Below are 13,309 nucleotides of genomic sequence, written 5' to 3'. Positions count from 1 at the left end.
AATTTCGCAGAAACACCATGAAGAAGTAGAAACTCTCTAGAATTTGACTGAGTCCAAAAGCAAGCATGGGTCCCCACTAATTAAGAACTGGGCAAGGACATATATGTCCTGAATTTACCAATTTCTCAGAAACACCATGAAAGTAGAGACTCCCTCTAAAATTTGACTGAGTCCAAAAGCAAGCATGGGTCCCGCTAATTAAGAACTGAGCAAGGAAAATGTGGAAGCACCATTTTCTGTACGTACCTTACAAACCTACAAAACACTGGGGTAGATTAGCATGATCCAAGTAGTTCAATAATTTTTCTCAAATTGCTTTGGTATATCTGGAACAGAAGGACCCTTTCCTCCTCTCTAATTTGTTGCAGACACTTACCTCTTGAACTCATGAAGAGCCACCCTCTGCTCACACCTATCTTATACGTCTGCTGCTTATTCTTCCTTCTTTCCTATTTAACAATTGCTACTTCTACACCTCGTTACAATCCTGTTGAAAATATTGTCGTTAACTGTGGCTCCCCTGGCAGCTTGAAGGGGGATGATGATCGTTACTGGATCGGAGACAAAGATTCCAAGTTCGCTCCCAAAGAAGAGCCTAATTACAAATCTAATACCTCTGTAGCCCAAAGCCAAGTCTCCGTCGGGATTGTCCCCTACATGACTGCCCGTTTATCTTATTGGCAATTCACATACGTGTTTCCGTTCACTGCTGGCCCGAAATTCGTCCGGTTGTACTTCTACTCCGATGTTTACTCAGGTTTTGAAAGTTCTAAGGACTTTTTCACTGTCAATGCAGGTTCGTTCACCTTACTTAGAAACTTCAGTGCTTCCATTTTGGACCAAAAGGATGTTTATAAAGAGTTCTGCATCAATGTTGATGAGAATCAAAAATTGAACTTAACCTTCATCCCTTTTACAAGTACTTCTATGAATTACCATGCTTTCATCAATGGAATTGAGATAGTCTCCATACCTATGGACCTGTACTACAAGCCACAAGGTGTCATTAAAGGTGAAGAATTCGTCCCAGTTTACGTCGGCAAACCTACTCCGATCTACATAGACTACAGCATGGCTCTCGAAATGGTTTATCGATTAAACGTGGGTGGAGGTGCGATACAAGCAAAGGAAGACACAGGCATGTTCAGAGAATGGTCAGGGGATGGAGAATATTTGTTGTCTGGAGGCTTTGTGCCTCGCGATCCATCTTTGAAGCCAAAATACACAAAAATACCAAATTACACTGCACCTGATGCTGTCTATCAGTCTGCAATATCAATGGGTCCAGACAGAACCAAGAACATGCAGTCTAATTTGACATGGGGCTTACTTGTTGATACAGGATTCAATTATCTGGTGAGGCTCCATTTCTGCGAAATAGAGTCTGAGATACACGCCAGTGGGACAAGGGAATTCTATATCTATATAGACTATCAGCTGGCTGAAGAAAGAGCAGATGTACTATTGTGGACTGACGACAACGATACGCCTTACTACAAGGACTACGTGGTGATGATAAAAAACAAGGGTAATGACACACATCTGCTTTCCATTGATCTACACTCTAGGTTAGATGCTGATTTGATCGATGCCATTTTAAACGGCGTGGAAGTATTCAAATTGAGTGACTCAGACAACAATCTTGCCATTGCTGCTCCATTGCTTGATCAACAACAACCTGCTGGGGCAGCCAACGAGTCCAAGTCAAAGAAGACAACAACATTCATTGCCATTGGAAGTGTTTTGGGCTTATTGGTCGTGCTCACTCTAGTTTGTTGCATGGTTCTCTGTATACTGAAGAAGACCAAGCACTATGGTTCTTACCATCCACTAGCAAAGTGGTGGCGGTGGTCTAGGCCAGATCCCTACAAAAGAGACTTCTCAAGGAGAACAGCTTCACCACTGCCTGGAGAACTATGCTGCTACTTCAGACTAGATGAAATCAAAACAGCAACCAACAACTTCAATGAAGATCTAATTGTCGGTGTAGGTGGCTTTGGAAATGTTTATAAGGGTATGATTGAGCAAGGTAATGTATAATACCATGATTATCTTTTTATTTTTAGTTTTAATATGCATATAATTAAGATTAGTGATACTATTTTAGGACAAGTCTTTGCATCTTATAGTTTCCAAAATATTATAAAAACTAGACATACGTCGTAAATATTTTTGTTTACACACAATAATATAAGAGTGGTGTTAGCTAGGGTTAGTGAAAGTTTTATTAAATAAAACTTACAAATTGATATGTTCTTATGGGTTATTGAAATCCATTAATCACATTCATTGTTATATTTATTGGGTTTTAAAAAACATATTAAAACAATATTTCATTGTCCAGGTAATATGATGGTGGCAATCAAGCGCATGAAACAAGAGTCTCGACAAGGTGCTCTTGAGTTTATGACAGAGATCAAAATGCTTTCTCAGCTTCGTCATGTGCACCTTGTGTCTCTCATTGGATATTGTGATGATGAGGGTGAGATGATACTTGTTTATGAGTACATGGCAAATGGTACCCTACACCACCACCTCTATGACACACCTAACGATCCCCTCACTTGGAAACAAAGGCTCCAAATATGCATAGGAGCAGCACGTGGTTTGCACCACCTCCACACATCTACAAAGCATCCTATTATCCACCGTGACGTTAAGACAACAAATATTCTACTAGACGAGAAATGGGTATCCAAGGTCTCAGATTTCGGATTGTCCAAAATGGGTTTGGATAACACTGCTATTAGTACCCTAGTAAAAGGGACATGGGGGTATTTGGATCCAAATTATGCAAGACGTCAGCAATTGACTGAGAAATCCGATGTGTACTCATTTGGTGTAGTGATGTTTGAAGTGTTGTGTGCCCGAAAGGCACTAAATCCAAAACTCCAAGAAGAGCAGCGAAATTTGGCTAGTTGGGCTCAGAAATGTATTGATAAAGGGACCATAAGCAAGATCATTGATCCGTATCTGATGAACAAGATAGTGCCAGAGTGTTTAAAGGTATACGTGGAACTTGCAGAAAGTTGTATATGTGATCATGGAATCCAACGGCCCACAATGAATGATGTGATGGAAAAGCTAGAGTTTGCATTAGAGCTCCAAGAGCAAGCAGAAGCGACCAAAGATATTGGTTCAAAAGTGGTTTCATTCCGTGTTGCCAATGCTAATGGAGCTCCTTGGTACAACAATTTTTACCATGGACAGGTGTTGGAGTCGAATAGTGAAACTAAGTTAAGTACAATCAATACTGGATTAAGTTACCCTGATCTTGATTTTGTTAATTTTAGTATCACAAGTGAAGATGTCTCCTCATGCACTAAAAATAGTAGTTCTTAAGCTAGTTCAAATAAAAAGTCTCTAATGTCAGGACTTTTCTTCTCCTCTGAGTAGGAGTTTTTCTTCTCCCGTTTCTGGGTGAGTCATTCATATCACCTTTTCTCAAAAAGGTGAGATTGCCTTTCTTTAGTCTTACCTACCGATCCTGTAGTGGGCAGGGCAATGGATACCGATTTTCTGGAACGGATTCAGAATCTGAAACTCATGATGGAGGAAGGAGAGGAGATTAATGTACGACCTATGCAGAGAGAGAAAATACTAGAAGAGTGGGCACTCAGTCTTATAGGTAAGTTTCTTTCCTCTCGTGCTTTGAACCAGAGGGCAGCGGAGAATGTGCCGCGTTCAGTTTGGAAGATGGGGAATGATCTGAAAATAGTGGATATTGGGGAAGGCTTATTCCAGTTCAAATTCTCCATTGAGAGCCAAATTAAATGGGTCCTGGATAACGGCCCATGGAGCTTCGAGAACCAACTTTTGGTGTTGAGGCGTTGGGAGAAGGGGATGACGCCACATTCAGTAACTTTCACCACAGTCCCTATGTGGGTGCAAGTATGGGGTCTGCCATTCGATCTCATTAATGAGGAAGCTGGTAGAGATATTGGTCGAGGCTTAGGCCGTGTGGTGGCTGTGGACTCAAGAGCTCTAACGGCTGACCAAGCCAAATTTCTCAGGATTCGGATTGAGATTCCGTTAGACAAGCCTCTCCGACGTGGAGGTCCGGTGATTAGTCCTGAAGGGGATAAAACAATGGTAGCCTTTAAATATGAGAGGCTAGTTGGGTTATGTTTCCGATGCGGTACGTTTGGCCATGAAGAGAAAGTCTGTAAGCTTCCATTGGTGACGGTGGGAGGAGGGAATCCATATGGAGAATGGATGAAAGCGGGATTTAGAGGCAGTCAAGGGAACATGAAGAGAAGTCCACAGGATTATCCACGGCGCCGGGAGGATTCTGGTAGGCCGGAACGTGGAGGTGGACCACCATCGTCGGCGGCTGAACAAAATTCAAATTATGGTGCGTTGGTCATTTATGAGGCACCCGAAAAATCTGGACTTAATGTTGGGGAGAATATTATCCCACCCGTGAAGCAAGGCAAGCCAGCTGTACCGGATGAGCAATTAATGGTAGTTGACTCTATAAATAAGGAAACGGATATTATGGGTGTGAATACAGTATCTTTTGAAACCGAAAATCAAGGTACCAGCCTTTATAGTGCCCCTATTAACTACGGCACTACCTCTTTTTCCTTTATTGCTGAAGTTAAAGCAAAAAGAAATCAGAGGGATCAAAGGACACGTGCCTTTCCACATGATGGGGAGTTATCCATGCAACCAATGAACTCACAGAGGCAGGGAAAAATTATAACTAAGAAGAAAGGGCTACGTAAAAGTGGGGTGGCCATACTAGGTGGCATGTATGGTGAAGAAAAACAAAGTGGATAGAAAAGGGAGGGTCGAACTTGGGAAGATGATGCAGCAACTGAGAATCCAAACTGTAAGAGGGCTAGATTTGATGTTCAAAGCACAACAACTAATACAACGGTGGAGGCTGATATTCAGCCCCGTCGGTCACAATGAATGTCATAAGCTGGAACTGCCGGGGGCTTGGGAACCAACGTGCAGTTAATGTACTCTCGCATATGGTGAGAGAAAAGAGAGCCAAAATTATCTTTCTCATGGAGACTAAGCAGACAGTTGAAGAAATGAGAAAGGTGAAGGAGGAGTTACATTTTCAAGGAGGTTTGGTCGTACCATGTGACAGAAGTTGGGGAGGAAGACGGGGAGGCTTAGCAATGCTTTGGAAGGATGAGGTAAACCTGCACATACAAACCTATTCACCGAACCATATTGATGCTATCATTCTGACAAACCCAAGAGCTCCATGGAGGATTACTGGTTTTTATGGTTATCCGGAGGAGTGTCACAAGCATAAATCCTGGATTTTGTTGCGCCATCTCCACTCTAGATTGTCGATGCCTTGGATATGTATAGGAGATTATAACGAAATACTTTCCTCAAACGAAAAACAAGGGCGCGTAGAGAAGGCTTTTCCACCGATGTTGGCTTTTCGGGGTGCACTAGCTCACTGTGGGTTGTTGGACTTGGGATTTCAAGGAAGCAAATTCACGTGGAATAATGGTAGACCGGGGGTGGAGTTTGTTCAGGAAAGGATTGATAGGGCTTGTGCAAATGCGGAGTGGAACGACTTATTCCCAAGGAGTCGTGTTCTACACCTATCTGCATCTTATTCGGATCACATACCGATTTTGTTGGAAATCCATGCAAATAATGGTAGCCACAGGAAGAAGAATACTCCTAGGAGGTTTGAGGAAAAATGGGTGTCCAATCAAGAGTGTGGACGTATTATTGAGGAAGCTTGGAGGCAAACGGTAGAAGTAGGTAGCCCGATGTTTTGTTTATTCCAAAAGATTAAAAATACAAGGCTGGCTTTGTTAAAATGGGAAAAAGTGGCTTTTGGCAACACTAAAGCCTCCCTTAAGGATAAACACCGGGAGTTGGAGGAGCTTAACAGCAAGAATGATCCTGCACTGTTGGAAAGAATAAGGGAGACGAAGGTTGAAATAAATAATATTTTGCACCAAGAGGAGGTGGCATGGAGGCAGAGATCTAGAGCAATCTGGCTACCAGCAGGAGATAAAAACACAAAGTTTTTTCACCAAAGGGCAACCCAAAGAAAGAGGAGGAATCAGATTGTGGGGGTGTTTAATACAGTAGGGGAGTGGTGTACAGATGAGGACCAAATTGCAGATATAGCAGTGGAGTACTTCCAGAGCTTATTCACATCTAGTCAACCTGAAGATGATGATGTTAGCCGGGTCCTTGAAGCAGTGGATCGAAGGGTCACAGATGAGATGAATGGAACATTGCTGGAACCATACACGGGGGAAGAGATACGACAAGCTTTATTTCAGATGCATCCCTCGAAAGCGCCAGGACCGGATGGTATGTCTCCTTTCTTTTTCCAAAAATTTTGGAATATAGTTGGGTATGATGTTACTAGTGCTATTCTCTCTGTTCTTAACTCGGGATGTTTATTACGGAAGATGAACTATACTTACATTGTGTTGGTGCCAAAAAAGAATGACCCAAACTCCTTAGGTGATTTTCGGCCCATCTGTTTGGGCAATGTGATCTCTCGCCTACTCTCGAAGGTGATGGCCAACCGATTGAAGCTAATTCTACCACGTGTGATATCTGATGCTCAGAGTGCTTTCATCCCGGATAGAAGTATTACTGACAATACTACCGTAGCCTTTGAGTTGCTTCACAGAATGAGGAATAGACGAAGGGGGAAGGATGGTCAGATGGCGGTAAAATTGGATATTAGCAAGGCATACGACCGTGTAGAGTGGCAGTTTTTAAGGAAGATGATGACTCGGATGGGGTTCAATGAGAGATGGGTGGCACTCACAATGGAGACAGTTCTTTCAGCTTCATACTCGGTCCTCATAAATGGTGAACCTAGGGGCCTTGTAAAGCCCACAAGAGGGATCAAGCAAGGAGACCCATTGTCCCCGTACTTATTCCTTTTGTGTGCCGAAGGTCTGTCAGCCATGTTGAGGAAAGCTGAGGAACAGAGACAGATACAAGGCATTTTATCATGTAGGGGGGGTATCCGGGTTTCTCACCTCCTTTTCGCTGATGATTGCCTATTGTTCGGCCAAGCAAAGGTTGAGGAATGTCAGAATATGCTTAACCTTCTCCACAGTTATGAGGTTGCATCCGGACAAGCCATAAACAGAGGAAAGACGGCCCTTTTTTTCAGCAAAAACACGAGGGTCACCATCAAACAGACCATACAAAGCATGCTGGGTGCACAAGTATTCCAGGACTGTGAACAGTATCTTGGGCTACCCATGATTGTTGGAAAGTCTAAGACCAGCACTTTCAAAGGAGTGAGGGAGAAGATTGTAAAGAAAGTAACCGGGTGGAAGGAGAGGTTCATCTCAAAGGCAGGAAGAGAAATACTCATTAAAACGGTTGCCCAAGCAGTACCAACCTATACGATGAGCATTTTTAACATACCAAAGCAAATCTGTGAGGACATCAACTCTATACTGGCGCGGTATTGGTGGGGGCAGCTACGAGATGAAAAGAAAGTGCATTGGATGAGTTGGAGAAGGTTGTGTAAGCCGAAGAAGGTGGGAGGAATGGGGTTTCAGGATTTACATGCTTTTAACTTAGCCTTACTCGCCAAACAAGCGTGGAAGTTGGTTCAGAAAAAGAACTCTCTGTTCTACCGTATCTACAAGGCGAGATATTTCCCAACCACAACGTTCTTAGAGGCTGAGCTGGGGCACAATCCATCTTACGTTTGGCGCAGCCTACTGTCGGCAAGGGAGATTGTAATGGCTGGGTCAAGGTGGCAGGTTGGAGACGGAAAAAGCATAAAAGTGACATCTCATGCATGGCTTACCCACCCCCCGAGGCTGAATGGAGATATACCTGAAGATATGTGGGTACATGAGCTCATTAACCAGCAAACGAGGCAATGGGACCGAGGAAAAATAACTGCTCTGTTTGGTGTGGAAACTCGTCAAGAAATTTTGGCGGTACCACTCACACGGATGGAGGACGAGGATAGAGTAATATGGAAGGAGAATAAAGGACAGAGTTTCTCGGTCAAGTCTGCGTACCTGGTGGCTCAAAGGTTAGCACAACAGCAAAGTGGTGAGAGCTCTCAGTCTCGAAGAGAGGAAAAAGTCTGGAAGCTCATTTGGTCTATGAATGTTCCACCGAAAGTGAGAAACTTTGTGTGGCGTGCGTGTTTAAACATACTACCAACCAGAGCTAATTTGCAGAGAAGGAAAATTGGAGTGGACCCGAGGTGTGAGTTTTGTAAACAACAGCCAGAGACAGCTGGCCACGTGCTTTGGGAATGTCCCTTTGCCCGTAATACATGGGCTTTAGTAAGAGGCAGTCTACAAAAATGTCCTAACGAAGCTACTGATATTTTCCTGCTGCTCAAAGGACTTCAGGATAGGCTAGAACGTGGAGATGTTGAGGTATGGGCTGTCACTGCCTGGGCCCTTTGGAATGCGCGTAACAAATACTATTTTGAAAGGGTGCAGCTGCAGCCGACAGTTATTGCTGGGGGTGCTTTAACCTTGCTGTCAGAATACCAGAGTTTGATGGAAGCTCAGAACAGGGATTGATTTTTCAGAGTATTGTATTTCTTTTGTTTTATTACCCTGAATTTCCCAGCTAAGCCCTGCGGGCGGCTTTAAAGTCTGGGTTTGCATGTGTGTTGACTGGACGTTTGGACCCAGTTCTCTTTTTTCCTTTGACTTGGTGTTAAGATTCTTCAATAAAAATTCTATCGTTTCCATTTCAAAAAAAAAAAAAAAAAAGTAGTTCTTAAGCTTTGTAATTATTGTTGCGTCTTTCTATAGTGAATAACTACGATATAGTGTGATTATTGACTTATTGTTCTAGATAAAATAAAACACTATGAAGTCAGAAAACATTTTCCTTTTGCTTTTTTTGTAATAGTAGATCACCAAATATTTTTCTCTAAATGAGTTGAAATTAAGATTGGGGGACAATTAATTGACTTGTGGCTTTGGTGCAAAAAAAGAAGAAGACATCTATATTTATTTATGAACATTTTTAATTAAATAAATTATAAAAAACAATTAAGTAAATGATTCAAATATGTACAGTATTTCTTTGATATTCAATATTTGTTATGATTACTATAACGAAGGTAGTATGAACCTTTAATTCTGAAATACCTGAGTATTTGACTAGCACTTATAAAAGTGTCGGTTTAATATGTAAATTACCAATATATATATATATATATATGTTAAAATATCATTTTTGTTTCTAAACTTTACAGAATGTTTTACTTTTCATCCTTCTGTCTATGTCCATTAATTTATGTCCTATGTGGCCTAACAAAATGATGACATGGTGTCTGACTAGGACCAAATGATTTTATTTATAAAATTATGGATATATGGCAAAGAGTTATTGGCACACATGGATTAACTATTTTGTGATATGACATCCTTACAAACTAATGAAGCATTTCAAAAAAATAAATTCTAGCTCATATTTATGTTAATAATTTATTAGGATTTAAAATAAAAAATTAAAACGTGAAAACATTAGAAGAAAAAAAAAACCCCAGTTCGAGTTGTCCATCTCTAATGACGTTCAACCAAAACTTCCTAGATCTTTCATTTATTTTTGACGTTTTGAAGGGATTTTTTTTTGGTAGGTTTTAGCATTAACTTCGATTATCTTATGATTAAGTTCTGGATCTTTAGGGTGTTATATATTGTGAGGCAGGAACAGAGGAATAGATTTTTTTTTCTTCTATTTTTTGAGAAAACACCGGATCTTATTGTAGCGTAGACTGGAGTACAAGTGAGGGCAGATTTTTTATGGACAAGGATGAAAGTCTTTGTAATTCATAAAGGCCACTGTTTATTGGTTGCAAAGAAACCCACTACTTTGTTGTCATTGTCATCATCTCCTTCTTGTTTCTCTAGTGCTCTCCTTCTTGTTTCTCTAGTACTCGTCATCATTGCAAAAAAGGATGAACGTTTGGATGGATTGAAATGAAACTGATGACGACATGGAGGTGTGGTGATTACCAGAGAATAAAGCTTGAATTGGTGCCTACAACGAGAGATTGGAGGAGATGAATAGTTGGCTTTAATTAGGGATTTTGATATTTTTGTGTTTTAAAATTTTTAAATCTTGATAAATTCTTACATTAAAATTTGACCTATTATTATCAAAATTTTTAATCCAATTGTACCAATAACTCTTTGCAATGTGTTCATCATTTTATAAATAAAATAATTTGGTTTAGGTTAGATAACGCATCATCACATAGTTAGGCCACGTAGGATATAAACTAATAGACATAGACGTAAGGATGAAAAGTAAACTGTTTTCTAAAGTTTAGGGATGCAAAATGAACTTTTGAAAGTTTAGGGACGGAAAACAAAATTTTGTGAAAGTTTAGGGATGAAAATGATATTTTACCTTTAAATCATTTACTTTTTTTTTTTGAGAATACTAAATATTTTTAACACACACACACGGAAAGAGGGGATAATGTTTTTTAAAGAAACTTATAGTAGTGTTTTAAATCATTTACTTAATTGTTGTTTTATAATTTATTTAATTAAAAATGTTAGTAAACAAATGTAGATGTATTTGACTAGCACTTATAAAAGTGTCGGTTTAATATGTAAATTACCAACACACACACACACACACACACACACATATACATGGGTAAAATATCATTTTTGTCTCTAAACTTTACAAAACGTTTTACTTTTCATCTTTAAGTCTACGTCCATTAATTTATGTCCGATGTGACCTAACAAAATGATGACATGGTATCTAACTTGGGCCAAATGATTTTATTTCTAAAATTGTGGATATATGGCAAAGAGTTATTGGCACACATGGATTAAATATTTTGTGATATGGCATCCTGACAAACTAATGAAGCATTTAAAAAAGATAAATTCCAGCTCATGTTTATGTTAAAAATTTATTAGGATTTAAAATAAAAACTTAAAACACCAAAACATTAAAAGAAAAGAAAAAACCCAGTTCAAGCTGTCCATTTCAACCAAGACTTCCTAAATCTTTTGTTCATTTTTTTATGTTTTTTTATTCATTTATTTATTTTTTTGGGGGTAGGTTTTAGCATTATCTTCTATTATCTTATGATTAATTTTTGGATCTTTACGGTGTTAAATATTGTGAGGCATGAATAGAGGAAGGGTTTTTTTTTTTTTTTTTTTTTTTTTTTTTTTTNGCCGATAGCGAGAGATTGGAGGAGATGAATAGTTGGCTTAAATTAGGGATTTTGATATTTTGGTGTTTTAAAATTTTATTTTAAATCTTGATAAATTCTTATATTAAAATCTGACCTATTATTGTCAGTTTTTTAATCTATTTTTGCTAATAACTCTTTGCCATGTGTTCATAATTTTATAAATAAAATATAATTTGTCTCTAATCTTTACAAAACATTTTACTTTTCATCTTTCTGTCTATGTCCGTTAATTTATGTTCTATGTGGCCTAACAAAATGATGACATGGTATCTTACTAGGACCAAATGATTTTATTTGTAATATTGTGGATATATGGCAAAGATTTATTGGCACACAAGGATTAAATATTTTGTGATATGGCATCCTTACAAACTAATGAAGCATTTAAAAAAGATAAATTTCAGCTCATATTTATGTAAAGAATTTATTAGAATTTAAAATAAAAACTTAAAACACCCAAACATTAAAAGAAAAGAGAAAACCCAGTTCAAGCTGTCCATTTCCAATGATGTTCAACCAAGACTTCGTAGATCTTTCATTCGTTTCTGATTTTTTTTTTTTTTATCTGTTTTAGCATTATCTTCTATTAGCTTATGATTAAGTTTTGGATTTTACGATGTTATATATTGTGAGGCGTGAACGGAGGAAGAGGTTTTTTTTCCCCTTCTATTTTTTGAGAAAACACCAAATCTTCTTGTAGCATAGACTGGTGTGCAAGTGAGGAAAGATTTTTTATGGACAAGGATGAAAGTCTTTGTAATTCATAAAGGCCATTGTTAATTGGTTGCTAAGAAACCCCCTACTTTGTTATCATTGTCATCATCTCCTTCTTTCTTTAATGCTCTCCTTCTTGTTTCTCTGGTGCTCGTCATCATTGCAAAAAAGGATGAACGTTCGGATGGATTGAAATGAAACCGATGAGGAGATGGGTGGGTGGTGATTACCAGAGATTAAAGCATGAATTAGTGCCGATAGCGAGAGATTTGAGGAGATGAATAGTTGGCTTAAATTAGGGATTTTGATATTTTGGTGTTTTAAAATTTTATTTTAAATCTTGATAAATTCTTACATTAAAATTTGACCTATTATTGTCATTTATTTAATCTATTTTTGCCAATAACTCTTTGCCATGTGTTCATAATTTTATAAATAAAATAATTTGGTCTAAGTTAGATATCGAATCATCACTCTGTTAGACCACATAGGATATAAACCAACGGACATAGGCGGAATGAAGAAAAGTAAAACGTTTTCTATAGTTTAGGGACGAAAAATGAACTTTTGAAAGTTTAGGGATGAAAAAAAACTTTGTGAAAGTTTAGAGACGAAAATGATATTTTACCTTTGAATCATTTACTTAATTGTTGTTTTATAATTTTTTAATTAAAAATGTTAGTACATAAATATAGATGTATTTGACTAGGACTTATATAAGTGTTGGTTTAATATGTAAATTACCAATATATATATATATATACACATAAATATATATATATACTTGTGCGCGCGCGTGCCCACACACACACACATATATTTATATAAGTGTAAAATATCATTTATGTCTCTAAACTTTACAAAACGTTTTGCTTTTCATCCTTTAGTCTATGTCCATTAATTTATGTCCTATGTGACCTAACAAAATGATGACATGGTATCTGACTTGGACCAAATGATTTTATTTCTAAAATTGTGGATGTGCGGCCTCCAAGCCGTTGGGCCCACTCAGCCCCTAGCCTCCGCTCCGAATGCACAGTAATTGGGCCCAACTCTCATTCGCCCTAAAGCCCAGCCCTCACTACCGCAGCCCGGGGGCCCGAGCTTCACTACTAAAGTTATGCTCGGCATATATTTACCGAGCATGTTCGGAAAGGTCATTGAACGGCGCGTCATCTTTGTTTTGCTCAGAAAAGTCCCTCTAAGCGCCGCTGCCGAGCTCTAAACAGAAGTGGGCACCAAGTCCCAAAGCCACCCAATCCTAAATTCTCACTTACCATCCCCCTGATTGGACCCTCCGTAACACTAAGCACGCACCGACTCTGCCGAGCTGCCGACGGGGGTGGGAACCAAGTCCCAAAGCCACCCAAGCCTAAATTCTCACTTACCATCCCCCTGATTGGACCCTCCGTAACACTAAGC

At 39.0% G+C, this 13,309-nt stretch overlaps 1 protein-coding gene across 1 annotated transcript; it reads left to right on the top strand.

Moving 5' to 3' along the window:
- The first annotated feature begins 387 nt into the window (after nucleotides 1-387).
- LOC112018045 (receptor-like protein kinase FERONIA) lies at nucleotides 388-3,342 on the top strand. Its single transcript, XM_024050557.1, has 2 exons — nucleotides 388-2,029; nucleotides 2,345-3,342. The coding sequence occupies exons 1-2, from the start codon at nucleotides 388-390 to the stop codon at nucleotides 3,340-3,342; spliced, it is 2,640 nt and encodes an 879-aa protein (XP_023906325.1).
- Nucleotides 3,343-13,309: the final 9,967 nt, after the last annotated feature.

This window comes from Quercus suber, unplaced genomic scaffold, assembly GCF_002906115.3.
Source record: "Quercus suber isolate HL8 unplaced genomic scaffold, Cork oak 2.0 scaffold_777, whole genome shotgun sequence".
Lineage (NCBI taxonomy): Eukaryota > Viridiplantae > Streptophyta > Magnoliopsida > Fagales > Fagaceae > Quercus > Quercus suber.
The sequence above is the reverse complement of the archived record's forward strand: the minus strand, read 5'-3'. Positions and strand labels throughout refer to the sequence as shown.